This window comes from Myotis lucifugus, unplaced genomic scaffold (assembly GCF_000147115.1).
Source record: "Myotis lucifugus unplaced genomic scaffold, Myoluc2.0 scaffold_41, whole genome shotgun sequence".
Taxonomy (NCBI): domain Eukaryota; kingdom Metazoa; phylum Chordata; class Mammalia; order Chiroptera; family Vespertilionidae; genus Myotis; species Myotis lucifugus.
The window spans coordinates 1,651,483-1,669,581 of NW_005871089.1; the positions used below are offsets into that span (position 1 = coordinate 1,651,483).

General features: G+C 37.9%; 1 protein-coding gene across 1 annotated transcript in view; it reads left to right on the top strand.

The window, feature by feature from the left end:
• LRRC49 (leucine rich repeat containing 49) overlaps nt 1-18,099 on the top strand; it is a 170,716-nt gene that overhangs the window by 221 nt on the left and 152,396 nt on the right. The window contains 4 exon segments of the mRNA XM_023753166.1: nt 524-580; nt 7,584-7,671; nt 12,999-13,136; nt 13,386-13,488. Of these exon segments, the coding sequence (XP_023608934.1) occupies nt 524-580; nt 7,584-7,671; nt 12,999-13,136; nt 13,386-13,488 (386 nt within the window).

Genomic DNA, 18,099 nt, shown 5'->3' on the forward strand with positions numbered 1-18,099 from the left:
GCTGAGCCTTAAGCTATTGTCTGGCCGCGGCTCGAGGTTCGAGCACCGGGCCCAGCCACCTGAGGGTGTTAATATTGTATGATGGGGTTCAGCCTCGTCCCAGATCCGCGCTTCCCAGGAGGTGGAGCTGATCTGCTGTGAAAGGCTAAGGTTCATTTAAACTCCTTTCACTAGTCAATTCATTTTTTTAGCTTAAGAAAATAATTTATTATTAATTGACACTCCCAACTCCTTCACCTTTTTCACTGAGATATTTACTTAGGCCTGAAATGGCAAGTGTCTAGATCCTGAGGTGCTAAGTAGAGGGTTAAATTGCTGCAGACATTTTAGAAAATAAATCACAGTGAAACCTTTAATTCTTAGTTGTGATTTTGTTTTCAGCAAATCCTCAGAACATGATCATATAGCAGTAACAAAGAGCAAACATTCTATTTGTTGTATCTTTATTTGTATTATTTTGGGGAGGTGTGTGTGTGTGTGTGTGTAAGTTAACATATTTTATGGTTTAATTTTTACATTGCAGGTGAACTGTGGGCTTCATCTGGTTATTCAAACATCACCTTTTCCTGAGAAAAACAAAGTAAGAAATAGCAGCATGATTTAAAGAGTAAAGTCTGAACTGGAAATTTTAAGTATATTTATTTTAGTCTCTACTCTAAACCTTTTTTTTTTCTGTCTGCATAAAGCCAAAAAAAAAAAAAAATCCCCCAAAACAAAAACCAAAAATACCACAAAACAACCTCTTTTAAAAACTGAATCTTATTTCACCAATTGCAAGTGGTAAGGTTTTTGTATTTTGTTTTTTATATTTAAACATTTCTTAAATCAGGATCTTTCTTAAAATTGATGGGACATTGTAGTTTAATTGGGAAAGTCTTTTTCTTAGTAATGGGTAAAGGTGTGTTTTACTACTGATGGAATCTTATAATGGATAAAATGTAATAATTTGGAGGGGCCTATCTATACATTCCATTTCAAATCAGGGGAGGAAAATAGATTTGTAGTGGAAATATATTAGGCTTAATGATATTTAGAAGTTATGATATGAAGATGAGATTTTTTTCTAAACAATTTTACCATAATATCTCTGGTATTTCCGTAATTTCTGGCTTTTCATTTGATTTTTCAGGTACACATTTTTCTTTCTCTCCTATCTAACCTCAGCATTCAAACATACCTCCCCATAATTGTATCAAGACAGAATATAATTTTTCTCCTTTGAGCAAGTTCTACACCTCAAAACATCACAATTCATTTTTTTCCCCCTGAAGAAAATGCTTAATGGATGTCACTGGAGGAACTCTAAAGGAAAGGGCAGAGTTTGTAGATAACAGCTCGAGGAGGGTAAGGAGGGGCATAAGAAGGGTGGATGGAAGGACACAGTTAAGGAGGCAGCAGTTGCTTACATTTGGTGTATGAAAATGAACACTTGGAAATTAGACCATTTGATCATCTTGAATAAATAACAGTTAGCTAGATTAAGTGAAAACATTCTCTATTATAATTGGCCTTAATGGATTCCCTCCAAAGCTTTGCTAATTGATCTCATTGGACAAATCCTACCATTATAATGTGTTTCTAAGAATGATGTACCTCATTCCAGTTCTTTCCAAACAATTCATTTTCTCTTATGTGGACATAATGTTTTAAGAAAACACATTTAGCTCGTATAATTCATAAGAAGATAATTCAAATGCTATTATAATGTTTATAGTATGGGTGAATCAGAAGCATCATAATTCTTTTAAAATACATATTTAAATTATTTTGTGACTAATCATGAGATGTTTGATTTTTTTTTTCAGTTCTATCAAATAATTTAAAATAAATTTAGAGAAATCCCTTGTTAGAAGGTTTAGGTATATAATTTTATTATGTTATAATTGAACTCTTAAAGGAATTCTAGTGATAAAAACTGATTTTTTTCCAACAGAATTTAGTTTTTATTTATGTTTTTCCTTATGTTTGTGAGAAAATGATTCTTTTAATCATTGTATTTGTGGTGAGGGTATGGAGGAACTGGAAGTGCCTCAGGGAGCATGGTTTCATCTGACCACATAAAATTGACTCAGATTGTATGTGTGTGTTAAAATTCACATAACATAAAATTTACCATTTTAATCATTTTAAATTGTACAAATCAGTGGTATTAAATACATTCACAATGTTGTGCACTCATCACTACTGTCTACTTCCAGAACATTTTATCACCAAAGGGGTGTTCCTGTAACCATTAAGCAGTCACTCCCCATGTCCTCTACCCTACGCCACTGGAAGACACAAATCTGCTTTCTGTGTCTATAGATATTTTTACACTTTAATGGTGAAGGTGTGACAGATGTTTCCTCTCCCCACTTGCTACCTCACTTCCCCTATTCCCATCCCCTCCCCAAACCTTCCATATAAGTTCTTTGGTTAATCTCTTCCCTTTCTCCCCCACTCTCTCCCCTGCCTTCCCCTTTCCCTCTGAAATCATGCTTTCATTGTCTTTGGATCTATTTTGTCAATTGATTTTGTTCATTAGATTCCACATATAAATGAGATCATATGATATTTGTCTTTCTCTGACTTCCTTATTTCGCTTAGCATAATACTCTCCAGCTCCCTCTCAAAGGGTAATAAATCCTTCTATTTTACAGTTGCATAGTATTCCACGGTGTAAATGTACCATAGTTTTTAAATCCATTCATCCACTGATGGGTACTTGGGCTGTTTCCAGGTTTTAGCTATTGTGCTGCTGTGAACACAGTGGTGCATATATTCTTTCTGATTGGTGTTTCAGGATTCTTAGGATATATTCCCAGAAGTGGGATTGCTGGGTCAAATGGAAGTTGGATTTTTAATTTTTTGAGGAGACTCCATACTTGTTGTTTGTTGATTTATTGATGGTAGCCATTCTGGCAGGTGTGAGGTGGTATCTCATTGTTTTAATTTGCATCTCTCTGGTGATTAGTGACATTGAACATTTTTTCATATGCCTCTTGGCCATTTGTATGTCCTCTTTGGAGAAGTGTCTATTTAATAATGTTAATTCTACCAATCCTTTTTTTAAAAAAATATATTTTTTATTGATTTCAGAGAGTAAGGGAGAGGGAGAGAGAGATGGAAACATCAGTGATGAGAGAGAATCATTGATTGGCCGCCTCCTGCACACCCCACACTGGGGATCTAGCCCACAACCTGGGCATGTGCCCTTGGTGGGAATCAAACCTGGGACCCTTCAGTCCATAGGCTGACGCTCTATCCACTGAACCAAACCGGCTAGGTCCTTTGCCCATTTTTAATTAGGTCATTTGCTTTCCTTTTGTTGAGTTGTATAGTACTTTCTATATTTTGGAAATTAACCCCTTATCACATGTATCATGTTCTTCTATGCAGTAGGTTCCCTTTCAATTTGATGCTAGTTTCTCTTGCTGTGGAGAAGTTTTTTAGTTTGATGTAGTCCCATTTATGTTTTCCTTTGTATCTGTGAAAATTTTGCTTCATGAGATGTCTGATATTTTGCTGCCTATGTTTTCTTTTAGGATTTTTATGGTTTCATGACTTAAATTTAAGTTTTTAATCCATTTTGAGTTTATTCTTGTGTATGGTTAAGTTGTGTGATCTAGTTTTATTTTTTTGCATATACATGTCCAATTTTTGCAACACCATTTATTGAAGACATTATCCTTATTCCATTATATGCTCTTACCTCCACTGTCAAATATTAATTGAGCATAATGGCTCAATTATGGGTTCTCAATTTCTGGGTTCTCTGTTCTGAAATATTGATCTATATGCCAGTTCTTGTGCTAGTACCAGACTGTTTTGATTACAGTGGCTTTGTAGTACAGCTTGATATCCAGTATTGTGATCCCTCCAACTTTGTTCTTCTTTCTCAAGATTGCTGCGGCTATTTAGATCTTTTTTAGTTCCATATAAATTTTTGGAGTATTTGTTCTAGATCTGTGAAATATGCCATTGGTATTTTAATAGGGATTGCATTGAATCTATAGATTGCTTTGGGTAGTATGGACATTTTAGTAATGTTAATTCTACCAATCCATGAACACAGTATATTCTTCCACTTGTTTATATCTTCTTCTATATCTTTTATCAACATCTTGTAGTTTTCTGAGTACAGGTCTTTTAGCTCCTTGGTTAAGGTTATTCCTAAATATCTTAATTTTTTGTTGTAATGGTTAATGGAGTTGTCTTTTTAGTTTCTCTTTCTGAGAGTTCATTATTGGTGTATAAAAATGCCATAAATTTCCGAATGTTAATTTTGTATCCTGCTACATTGCTGTGTTCATTTATTAAATCTAGTAGTTTTTTGGTGGAGTCTTTAGGGTTTTCTGTGTACAGTATCATGTCATCTGTGAATAATGACAGTTTTACTTCCTCCTTTCTAATTTGGATGCCTTTTATTTTTTCTTCTTTTCTATCACTGTGATTAAGACTTCCAGTACTATCCTATATAATAAAAGCCTAATATTGCCAAGTGTCTGGTTGGCCATTCAACCAATCAAAGCGTAATATGCTAATGTTATGCTAAGGCCACTCAACTGCTTGCTATGACATGCACTGACCACCAGGGGAAGACAATAGACTGGTTGACCAGTTGCTATGACGTGAACTGACCACCAGGGGGAAGATGCTCTGACTGGTAGGTTAGCTTGCTGCTGGGGTCTAGCCTGTTGGGACTGAGGGAGATGGGCCAGACATGCCCTGGAGCCCTTCCGCATTCCCTTCCTGGCTGGCCAACCTCCCATGTCCCTTCCCGGCCTCGATCGTGCACCAGTGGGGTCCCTTGGCTTGGCCTGCACCCTCTCGCAATCCGGGACCCCTCAGGGGATGTCGGAGAGCTGGTTTTGGTCCAATCCCGGAGGCCAGGCCGAGGGACCCCACTGGTGCACAAATTTGTGCACTGGGCCTCTAGTGTTGAATATGCACGGTGAAAGTGACATTCCTGTCTTCTTTCTCTTCTTAGGGGGAATGCTTTTAGTTTTGCCCATTGAGTATGATGTTGACTGTAGGTTTTCATATATGGTCTTTTTAAAAATATATATATTTATATTGATTTCAGAGAGGGAGGGAGAGAAAGAAACACCCGTGATGAGAGAGGATCATTGATTGGCTGCCTCCTGCACACCCCTTACTGGGTATTGAGCCCACAACCCGGGCATATACCCTTGACTGGAATTGAACCTGGGACTCGTCAGTTCTCAGGCCAACGCTTTATCTGTTGGGCCAGACCAACTAGGGCCATATATGGTCTTGATTATGTTGAAGTATGATCCCTCTATTCCCACTTTGCTAAGGGTTTTTATAAAAAACTGGAGGCCCGGTGCCATGCACAGATGGGGTCCCTCAGCCTGGCCTGCACCCTCTCGCAATCCGGGACCTCTTGGAGGATGTTGGACTGCTGGTTTTGGCACGATCCCCGCAGGCCAGGCCAAGGGACCCCATTGGTGCATGAATCCGTGCACCAGGCCTCTAGTATGCATATAAGATCTTTGGTTAATCTCTTCCTGCCCTCCCCCCTCCCCCCTTCCCTCTGAGATTCATCAGTCTGTTCCATGTTTTCATGCCTGTGCATTGAGCGTCTTCCCCCTGGTGGTCAGTGCACCTCATAGCTACCGGTCAAATGGTTGCTTAGGTTTTTATATATATAGTTGGGTTTTGGATTTTGTCAAATGCTTTTTCTTGTATCTATTGATATGATCATGTGGTTTTTGTCTTTCAATTTGTTTTTGTGACGTATCACATTTATAGATTTTTGAGTATTGTACCAGCCTTGCATTCCTGGAATAAATCCCACTTGGTCATGGTGTATGATCTTTTTAATATATTGCTGGATCCAATTTGCTAATGCTTTCTTGAGGATTTTAGCATTTATGTTCATCAGCAAAATTGGCCTGTAATTCTCTTTCTTTGTATTGTCTTTATCTGGTTTTGGAATTAAGATAATGCTGGTCCCCTAAAAGAGCTTGGAAGTGTTTCTTCCTCTTGGATTCCTTGGAATAGTTTGAGGAAGGTAAGTGTTAGTTTTTCTTTGAATGTTTGGTAAAACTCCCCTGTGAAGCTGTTCAGACCAGGGCTTTTGTTTGCTGGGATTTTTTTGATTGCTGCTTCAATTTCATCAGTTTTATTGGCTTATTCAGGTTTTCTGATTCTTCCTGATTCAGTTATGGAAGATTGTATTTTTTCTAGGAATTTGTCCATTTTGTCCAGGTTTTTCAGCTTGTTGACATATAGTTGTTCATAGTATTTTCTTACAATTCTTTATGTTTTTATGGTGTCAGTTGTTACCTCACCTTTTTGTTTCTGATTTTATTAATTTTGATTCTCTCTGTTTGCTCCTTGATGAGTCTGGCTTAAGGCTCATCAATCTTGTTTATCTTTTTCAAGCTAGCTCTTAGATTCATTTACCTTTTGTAGTGTTTTTTCGTCTCTATGTCATTTATTTCTGCTCTAATATTTATTATTTCCTTGTTTCTACTTACTTTGGGATTTTCTTGTTCTCTTTCTAAAATAACTTTTCTTGTTTTGTGAGTTAGGCCTTTAATGCTAGGAACTTCCCTCTCAGGACTGCTTTTGCTGTGTCCCATAGATTTTGGGTTGTTGTGTGTTCATTTTCGTTTCTATGAACTAACTAACTTCCTTCCTTCCTTCCTTCCTTCCTTCCTTCCTTCCTTCCTTCCTTCCTTCCTTCCTTCCTTCCTTCCTTTCTTCCTTTTATTTATTTTTAGAGAGTGAAAGGGAGAGAGGAGGGGGAGAGGGAGAGGGAGAGAGAGAGAGAGAGAGAGAGAGAGAGAGAGAGAAGAACATTGATGTGATAGAGATACATGCACTAGCTGCCTCCCTTAAGCTTCCTGAATGAGGCCTGGGATTAAAACTGTAACCCAGTAACATGCTGTTGATCTGGAATCCAACCCACCACCTTTCCGTCAGGGACTGACAGGTTAACCACTGAGCAAAACCAGCCATGGCTGTTTCCATTAAGTGTTTTATTTCTTAGTTGAGTTCATTGGTAACTCATTCATTGTTTAATAACATACTATTTAGTCTCCATGTGTTTGAATGTTTTTTAGTGTTTTTATTGTGGTTGATTTCTAATTTCATGCCATAGTGATCAGAGAAGATGCTTGATATGATTTCAGTCCTTTTGAACTAGTAGAGACTTATTTTGTGTCCTAACCTGTGGTCTATCTTTGAGAATGACCCATGTGTAATTGAGAAGAATGTATATTCTACAGCTTTGGGGTCAAATGTTCTGTAAGTGTCAATAAAATCCACCTGATCTTGTGTGTTATTTAAAGTCTGTGTTTCCTTGTTGTTTTTTTTATCTGGAAGATCTATCCAGTATTGCCAGGGTGTTAAAGTCCCTTACTGTGACTTCTATAGGTTTTCTTATTCTCAGTTATTCATAAATGGAATTATACAATTTTTGGCATTTTGTGTTTGGATTCATTCACTTAGCATAATGTTTTCAAGGTTCATCTGTATGTTGTAGTATGTGCCACTTACTATATGTTATTTTGTACTTATCTTCATTACTTACTGTTAAGTTCTTACCCAATTTTTAAAAAAATGTTTTTTAGGTTGAATTAAGGCTAAATAAAGAAACACCATCATTCCCTGGTCGACTCTTACAACATGACCTTGAAAGAAACTACTCAAGTAGGCAAGGTATTGTCAATGAGTAGAGATCAAATATGGTTTATCTTCTTTGAGTAATATTGTTTAACATTATTGAATTTCTATATTCAAATAGACTTGAATTAAAAATGAAAGGGTTATTGGTTACCAAATTGGTTTGATATTTACTTAAGTCAGAATTTATTTTATATACACAACATAATAGATTATTCCCAAAACAGAAAAAGATGTATTTTAGTTTGTGGGTGGGCTATGTATAAGAGAATGGGAAGGAATCTTCCAAATACTTTATTAGAAGTAGGAAAAATGGCTAATTAGTGAAGGTAAGAGTATGGAAACATTCTTTAGAAAATAAGGAAACAGTGGGAAGAGTGGAAAGTTAGGAGTGAAAAAGAAACAATCTCCCTTAGTAATGAATATAATTATAGTTATTATATCAAAGGCCTTAAACTTTAGTGTGCATCACCTAAGATCTTGTTAGAAAGTGTATTCTAGCGCTCCACTTGCCCTTTTCCACTTACCCATTCTGATTTTATAGGTCTTAGGTGGCATATATAAATGTATATTTTAATAAATGAAACAAGGGTTTCTAACAGATATGGTTTGTGGACCACACTTTGAAAAATACTGCCTTATTTGATCTGGCTATATTTCTGAAGTGTATTTTTCAATTTAAGGAGAAAATTCCAATATTATATTTGAGTTGTTAGTTGGTTGCTAATAACTATTAGCTATTGGTAGTGTGTAGTATAGTACAGAATCCTATGTACAGTACCATCTCCACCTCCTAGAAGTTTGTGTGAGAGGACTGATTAGTATAGGCCTCTCTAGATTATTCATTTCATTACTGCATCAATATGTGGCAACTTTGAATATTTGATTAGTTTTCACTTTTTATTTTTTATTTTTGGACTTTCCTCATGGGCCCATGTAATCTGACATGATTTTTCTCTTTCCTATATCCTACACTCTTGCCTTGGCCAATTGCTTGGGCATGACATCAGCCTAACTGCAGTTCCACAGTGCAGGAAACATCTCTCTTGACTTCTTTGGTTCAGTTGAATACATATTTATTGAGTATGTAATGTACCAGATACTGTATTAGGCACAAAGTTTTACATGTGAAGAACCTGAAATTTCTCAAGTAGGATTTAAAAAATATTTTATTGATTTGAGAGGGAGACAGAGAAATATCAATGATGAAAGGGAATCACTGATTGGCTACCTCCCCACCCCCCCCCCGCCCTACTGGGGATTGAGCCTGCAACCTGGGCTTGTGCCCTGACTGGGAATCAAACTGGAACCTCCTGATTCAGAGGTCGATGCTCAACCACTGAGCCAGACTGGCCAGGCCATCAACTAAGATTTTTGATGTTTGCATTGTAAACTTCCTTCACATTTTTTATAACAATATCTTATTTTTTATATATTTTTTACAAATTATGAGTAAAAAATACTTTTCCAAGCTATTCTCAAGTTAGAGGGGGAAGTTGGTGTACAGATTTGTGAATGGCTGGCCGCGTAAATTTATTTAAGTTGTAAAGTATTATTAGGTGCTTGCTAATGAGGAAATAATATGGAGGCACTGAATTTTGTGAACATGAGAGATAAAGTCTCATATATAAATAATGACCCATAAATTCAAATTAATTATTTAGGGAAAAATAAACCTATTTGTTTTATTAAAAGATTTTATTCAAAATCATTCTCTGTGACAGGCTACTCATTTGTACCTAGTTGTTTCTAAATGTACCTCCTCCATAGCTTCAGGTAGTTTCATGTAAAAAAGTCCACATAGTATATAGCTGTCTTCTTGACTTTTGCTCACAATTCTACCTTCAAAGGCATAAAACTTTGGAAAAATTATAATTAGCACTGCATCAGAAAATGTTTGGGGATGACTGTTTAATAAACTGCATCCTGATATCTAATCATTATAATTGGCTTTACCCCATTTTTTATTTTTCAAAATTAATTGAACTTATATATATATAGTTGACCCTTGAAAAACAAAAACACTACTGAAACTGTGTGGTCCACTTATGCATGGATTTTTTTTCACTAAAATATGCAGTTGGCACATTGTATTTCTGGGTTGTGTATATGCGGATTCAACCAACCATGGATGGAAGAGTATTTCCACCCATGGTTAGGAATCCGCCTATACTGAGGGCCAACTGTATGCATTGTTCTGTGCCATCCTATATAATAAAAGGCTAATATGCAAATCGACCAAATGGTGGAACGACTGGTCGCTATGACGTGCACTGACCACCAGGGAACAGACACTCAATGTAGGAGCTGCCCTCTGGTGGTCAGTGCACTCCCACAGGGGGAGCGCCACTCAGCCAGAAGCTGGGCTCATGGCTGGTGAGCGCAGTGGCGGTGGCGGGAGCCTCTCCTGCCTCGGCGGCGGCAGTGCTAAGGACTCCTGGGGGAATATCTACCTTTCGGCTTAGGAGCGGGCCTAAGCCAGCAGGTGGACATCCCCTGTGAGTCCCGGAGGGGACGAATCCAGTGCACGAATGTTGTGAATCGGGCCTCTAGTTTTATATAAGGGACTTGAGCATCTATGTATTTTGCTATCTGCAGGGTTGGGGCCCTGGAACCAATCCCCCACAAACACCAAGGGATGATTAAAGATTTTGAAGAGTCAAAAATTATAGTCAAACTTTTTACTGCATGGGGGTCAGTGCCCATTACCCTCATATTGCTCAGCATACTGGTAAATTAACCAATTGTACTCTCAGTCCTAAGCAATGAAACTATATGTTTTAGTTAGACTAGTTAGTCTAAAACTTGGTATGTGATTTCTTTTAGGCTTTTTTAGAATATTGTTTAAAGTTAACCCTGATATCCTTGAGATTTTGTAAGAGTCAGATAGTCCAGAAACTACTATACAGTAAAATCTCAGTTAAATAGACCTAAGTGATCAAATCCCTTAATTAAGAATTCTAAAATGTGAATATAGAGAGGAAGAAGCAATGCTTAACTTTTTATTTTATATTTGTTAATCTTCCCCTGAGGATATTTTTTCCATATATTTTCTAGAGAGAGTGGAAGGGAGGGAAGGAGGGAGAGAAGGAGAGGGAGAGGAAGAGAGAGAGAGAAAGAGAGAGAGAGAGAGAAAAACATCAGTGTGAGGGAGTCAAATTGATTGGTTGCCTCCCACATGCTAGAGATCGAATCTGTAGCCCTTGACTGGAATAGTACCCGCAAACCTTCCGTGCACGGACCAATGCTCTAACCACTGAATAAAACCAGCCACATATATGACCATGAATTATATCAGCCAGCCTCCCACCCATCTATTCATCCATCTTTCTTTCCATCCATCCACTCATCCACCTCTTCATCCATCCACCCATCCATCCATCCATCCATGTATCCATGTATTTAGGGTCAAGTGCAGTGAAGATTCTTACCAAATGTTGAACATTATTCCTCTAAACAGCTGTGAGATTCTAATTATTAAAAAATTCTTTCAACAGTTTTACCCTGATTTTCTTTTTTAACAGAAATACTATATACAAAATAGATTTCCTATTAACTCTTATGGAATTGGAAAATCAATTAATTTACTGATTTCCTATTGAATTTAGATTTTTCCAAGAAAATAAAAATATGAAATGAGGTCTGTCTCTCAAGGAGCTTAGACATTTAATTGGGAAGAGAAAGGCTGCATATCTGGTAAATTAAATAGTGGTATATGAAATAAACAACAGGAAATATTTCCATTAAAATTTTGCTATATAGTAATGCAGTTTATATGTAGGATGAAATATCCCATGTATATATATGGGATTGTGATACACATATATTTGTATATATGTGGGTGTTTATATATCCACATAAATAAGTGGATGTTTCAACACAGATCACTCTGGTCCCCAATCATTTAGAGGATCTTGTTTGTGTATTTTGAGGCTTTTCTACCCAATCATTCTCATCTCTTGCTAATTATTGTAAGCCATATATTACACTGATTGTGATAGTAAGCTCATGGGGATAGTGATTATGACAGGAGCTGAAAAGGGTGAAGATAAAATTCCTTTACTCATTGAGTGTAAATAAAATTTACTGTTTTACTGCCTATACATCCCAAATCTTACAAAATTTAAATCTGCCTCTTAAACTGAGGATTAGCTTGAAGTCTTGGCAAAAGAATTTAAAAAACCTAACTGCTGTTAATAAGAGAAATCAAGGTTGTCTATTGTTTGGAGTTTTTGTTTGTTTGTTTTTATATGACTTGTTAATCCTTTATAGTTAATCCTTAGACTAGTTTTTGTTTGTTTTTATTTCCAAATCAGTTTAATTGAATGATGGTTGCTTGGTATCCTGTTAGCAGCTGGTCATGTCACAAAACCAGGTCATTGGTGAACATAATGTCAATTTAGAATGCTTGTGATATTTCATGATATTTAGAAAAGTGGGTGTGAGCACAAAATATTGTTCAGGAAGCTAGGTGTGTGATATTTTGGTTTATACCTTTCATACCTGGAGAGGCTATCAAATACCATTGCTTTCTAGCTCTTTAATGTGATTTCAAGTTGTCATCATATTGTCTGATGGTCTCCCAAAGAGTATGTTAACTTTCTATATTTAGTTTTATTTTTTTCCTTGTTGGTCAGTTTAAGCAGCAGAATTCTGTGGTAATTTTAAGTTCTATTTTACCGCTTATTGCTCCCTTCAACATCAAGTGCCACTTTCAGGAAATTTGCTTTTCATAGAAGAAAATACAATAGAATTCCTCTGGTGTTCAAACTGTCTCCTTCAACCCATACTCAAATCTTACCTCATTTCTGGAACTTTCCAGCATCTCTTCTTGAACATTCTACATGCTTCTATAGATCTTTAGATTATATCTTAAGATCCACCTTCCGTCAAACCCATCTGTAACTATCTTGATTAAGTGAAAAATAATGAGACACATTTATGTGTGAAGATACCGTTAGGTTTTATTTTTTTATTCTGCATTTTGTGCATGTTCTTCTAAATAGTTTATTTATTTCATATGGGTTTGCCCACTAGATTGAAAGCTACCTAATGGTAGGGATAACATATAACAGCCTAAAAATGTCATGGGGTTGTCATATACCCTGTGGCTCATCATTAGAAGTGTATAAAATTTGTTGACATCTACTTGATTCTACGATATTCTCTATAATAGTAGCCGAGCATACAAAAAAAGTGATGATGTGAGGTTTACATTTGCTATCCAAAGTACTTTCTCTGTATGCCCTGTAGTAAAGTCATATACTATGTAGCTTTGTGATAAACTTTTTGATATTTTGAAGGAGATGGAAGAGTAATAAGCCCTTCACCTCGTAATAAATCATCATGCATCTCATCCACAGCAAACGTGACAGAACTAAATGGGCTGGACATGAAAACTACCATGAACTCCTTATCAGCATTTGGAGATTCTTCCATTCAGATACCTTCCAAGTCCAGAATCCGGCAGGGCTGTCATAGTGCTGGCCCAAATGTATCTGGTAATGAGGGACTATCATCTCAGTTATAAGAGAGTTAAAATTTCGTATTAGGTGTCAGCATTAAAAGGGATAAAGATAAGTTTGAGGAAGAAAGAAAGAAACTCAAGTTTAGTAATTAACTTCAAACATGGAGAGCTATGGAAACTATACTTTCTAGAAAAGATATTTTTAGGTGCCAAAGTTCTCCAAATTTAAGCTTTTAAAGGTTTTTCTTAATCAAGTAATTTGTATATATATCATTTTCAATAGGTGATCATATTAATTTGGTGAGCTCATCAGTGTCATCATTTCACATTCTCCAGCGTTCTTCTGAAGAGAAAATTCTTTACTCAGACAGACTGACCCTAGAAAGGTGAGGACAATTTATTATTTTTTTGACTAGATAATACACAGACATGGTACAAGATTTGATTGGTATAAAAGTCTCTCTCCCTTGTCTCATTCTCCAACTATCCAGTTCTTCCACGTGAGAATAACCACTGTTATCAATTGTTTATTTATCCTTTGAGGGGTATGAGGAGGAATTTTATACCTATGTAACGTAAAATAAAAGAGTACTAAGTAATTCTGTAATATGACCGATGAAAATGGATTTTAGGATAGCAAAAGCTTTGCAATATAGTCGTCACACAGGCTACTGGGCCCTGTTCAGTTGAATCCCCTGTTACCTCACTGGCCTCACCTCCTCCCAATCTCTCCTTTGCTCACTCTGCCTCCTTGAATACACCAAGCATGCTTACATTTTTAGGGCTTTTGCACTTACTGTTCTCACTTCCTTTCCTCCTTTAGGTTTTTACTCAAATGTCATCATCTCAGGGATGGCCTTCCCTGGCCACCCTCTCCAAAATAGTAACCCCGTTCACCCTGACAGTCCCCAGCTCCTTCTCTGCTTCATTTTTTTTAGGTATTATCACTCTCTAATGTATTAAATATTTTACTTATCAAGTTTATTATTTGTCTCCTTCTACTAAAATATAAACTACAAACACTAGGAGTTTTTTTTTGTTGTTGTTCAGTTCTGTATTCCCAGCACCTAGAATAGAACCTGGGACAAAATAGGCTCTCAATAAAATTTTTTGAATGAATGAATATACTTAGGACTTGATCTTCATCATTAAGTCCAGGAAAGTACCTGCAATAGAATAGTGGATGAAGGATCAACCCTACCTTAGTGCTATAATCAGCAAAAAAAAAAAATCTCTGCTGTGCATTCCTTTATCTCAGTACTGTGTATATAATAGCAAATTGTTAAGCAAACTTCTTAGCTTAGTAGTGCATACCTGACAGCAAATGTCACGGATCATTTGTATTTGTATTTGGGAGAAAGCTCTCTGGAGAGTGTGACATGTTGTTTTGTAGGCAAAGTAATACTTGAGGGCAGTTACTCTTATTACATCTTTGCAGAATTATTGGTTTTTGAAATTGTAATGCTAATACTTACAACTTCCACAATATATTTTTTGTTTTTCTTTTTAATCCTCATCCTAGGATATGTTTTTATTGATTTTTTAACGAGAGAGAGGAAAGGAGAGGAAGAGAAAAACATCGATGTGAGAGGGAAACATCAATTGGTTACCAACAGGGAATTGAATCTGCAACCTGGGTATGTGCCCTGACCAGTAATCGAACGTGACCTTTTGGTGCACAGAACAATGCCTGACCAACTGAGCCACGCTGGCCAGGCCACTTTCACAGTTTTCTAAAGTTTTGTTGGATTTTGTGATAATTTTATCTCACTCTTTAAAAGTCCATCCAAGAATAATACCTCAGCCCTTTAGTGTCATGTTACTCGAGACTAACAGGAGCCAGTATTGATAAGATTGTGATACAAGTTAGGCACTGGTGTTGTAGCTTGGGTGACTCGGGCAGTTGTGAAGATTGTCTTTGGCACATGACACAGACTTTGACCAGGTGAAGACTTGTTTAACCAGAAAGTCAGGACCAAGGGAATTGACTCAGCTTCAAAGGCTGGTTATGATGGCAGGATCACAAAGATGTCAGAGGCTTAGGCACAATTTTATTAGTACCAGGATGTGCAGTCATGAAAGGTGGGCTGGCAGTAAGACTGTCAGGGATCATTGTTTGAGAACCAGTAGGTAAGCTCTGTGATTTTCAAAGGGAGATCTGCCATGCTGTGCTTGTTTCTTAGCCGGGAGACTTAAGGGTCAAGAGTAGAATTCAGGCCCTGGCTGAGTGGCTCTATTAGTTGGGGCATTCTGCAGTACACCAAACGGTTGCAGGTTTGATTCCGGTCAGGGCACATACCTAAGTTGCAAGTTTGATCCCAGGTCAGTACATGTCTGAGAGACAGCCAAACAATGTTTCTCTCTCACATAGATCCTTCCTCCTTCTTTCGCTCCCTCTCTCCCTCCCATTGATGTTTCTCCCCCTTCCTCTCTCTTTAAGAATCATTAAAAACAAGTCCTCAGATGAGGATGAAAATTTTTTTTTTTTAAAGAGTAGAATCCAGCCCTGAGAAGAAATGCTTGGAAGAGCTAGGCTCTGTCTGTTCTGGAAGTTAGTATTTAGGCCTGGAGTACCAGGAAGGCAGCTTACCAGCACCTAGTGGCAATCAGAGGCAAAAGCATAATTCAATAGACACCTCAGGGATTTTGTAGGCCTAACAAACTCTCCTTGAGAGCGCTGTGTAATAACCCAGTATGTGTATGTTTGCTCGTTTTGCTGGATGCCAGGGTCTTATGGGGTTAAGGGTTGTGCATATGAGCCTTGGAGTTGGGACTTAGTCACTGGATTTGGAATCTAAGAAAGTGACTTTATTTCAAGTTGCTATGGTTTATATAAGAGGTGGCTCAGAGGGTTGTGTGTTTTTTTCTAGCTTAGTGATACTGACTCAAGAATTGGATGAACTAGACTCTGGGGTATCAGTAATTTTAACTATGAGAAACAGAGGAAGATAGTTTTTTGCTAAACTGATGCACAAAGATAAATTTTAAATGAGAATACTTACAATTTATAGAACAAAAGTACTAAATGAGGTAGTGTAAGTAAGTGCATGAAATGAATTCTAAACACTAAGCACACGTTAAAAGAATTAAACTATTATGTAATATTGTTTTTCTTCTATTTTAAACCAATTTCTTCAGGGTCTGTATTTTTTTAATCCTCACCTGAGGATTATTGATTTTAGAGAGAGGGGAAAAGAGAGAGAGAGAGAGAGACACCTGTTGCCTCTTGCATGTACTCTTGTATGTGCCCCAATCAGGGATTGAACCCACAACCTGGGTATGTGCCCTGACACAGAATGGAACCCACCCCTCTTCAGTGTACGAGATGACTATGATGCTCCAACCACCTGAGCCATGCCAACCAGGGCTTCAGGGTTGGTCTGTATTTTTAAACATCGTATCGTTGTTAACCATTAATATTGTTATTACCTGGTGCTAATGATTTTTTTCTCTTTATGGGGAGGATTCTGATTAGTCACACAGTTTCACTTATGCTTGTAGCACTCTTGATTTGCTTTAAAGGTTTCATTAAATTGATTCTTACTGAAAAGGAAATATTTCTTTTGTTTAAATTTATCTTTTTTGTTGAAAGTATTATAGATGTCCTCTTTATTTCCCCCATTGGCCCCCCTCCACCTGAAAGGAAATATTTCTAATTAATCTCCCTATTAGAGTTGTTCACACAATAAAACTACATTTTTCTTTCTTTTTTTTTTAAATATATATATATTTTTTTATTGATATTTACAGAGAGGAAGGGAGAGGGATAGAGAGTTAGAAACATTGATGAGAGAGAAACATCGACCAGCTGCCTCCTGCACACCTCCTACTGGGGATGTGCCTGCAACCAAGGTACATGCCCTTGACCGGAATCGAACCTGGGACCTTTCAGTCCGCAAGCCGACGCTCTATCCACTGAGCCAAACCGGTTTGGCAAACTACATTTTTCTTGAAGACTCTATTGAGCATCTCAGATCATTTCTATCTGCCATTTTATTATTCTAATAGAATTCTTAAAGGGCCCTGCATGTATTAACTTCACCTATAACTTTTTGCATAATGGAGGTTTACTGTTTTAAATATAGCTAAAGAAATACAATGTTAAGGTTTCATCCTACCCAATAGCATTCTGCAAAGTTCAAAGTTAGTGTTGAACATGTAAACAAATAATTAAAATCTAAATGTCTGCAGAAGTGTTCAATAAAGGAAATTATTTCTATCAAAGTGCACTGTAGATGACTGAATATCTTGCTCTTCCTAAAATATCATTCAGCTCAAGAGTCTACACTACAATTCTATGAGAGATCCTTTTTTATGTTTTTTGTTTGTTTGTTTGTTTGTTTGTTTTTTTCTGGTGACTTAGCTACCTGGGCAGTCTTTTATATCAGTCAATTGATGGCAAGGGCATTTCTCTGGTTATATGACACTAGAGGCCCGGTGCATGAAATTTGTGGACAGGAGGGGGGGAGGGGGTTTGTGTCCCTCAGCCCAGCCTGCACCCTCTCCAATCTGGGACCCCTCGAGGGATGTCCGACTGCCCGTTTAGGCCTAAACGGGCCTAAACGGGCAGTCGGACATCCCTCTCACAATCCAGGGCTGTTGGCTCCCAACCGCCTGCCTGCCTGCCTGCCTGATTGCCCCTAACCTCTTCTGCCTGCCAGCCTGATCACCCCCTAACCACTCCCCTGCCGGCCCGATTGCCCCTAACTGCCCTCCCCTGCCGGCCTGGTCACCCCTAACTGCCCTCCCTTGCCAGCCTGGTTGCCCCTAACTGCCCTCCCCTGCCAGCCTGGTCGCCACTAACTGCCCTCCCCTGCCAGCCTGGTCCCCCCAACTGCCCTCCCCTGCAGGCCTGGTCCCCCCCCAACTTCCCTCCCCTGCTGGCCTGATCCCCCCAACTACCCTCCCTTGCTGGCCTTGTCCCCCCCCAACTGCCCTCCGCTGCTGGCCTGGTCCCCCCAACTGCGCTTCCCCTGCTGGCCTGATCCCCCCCAACT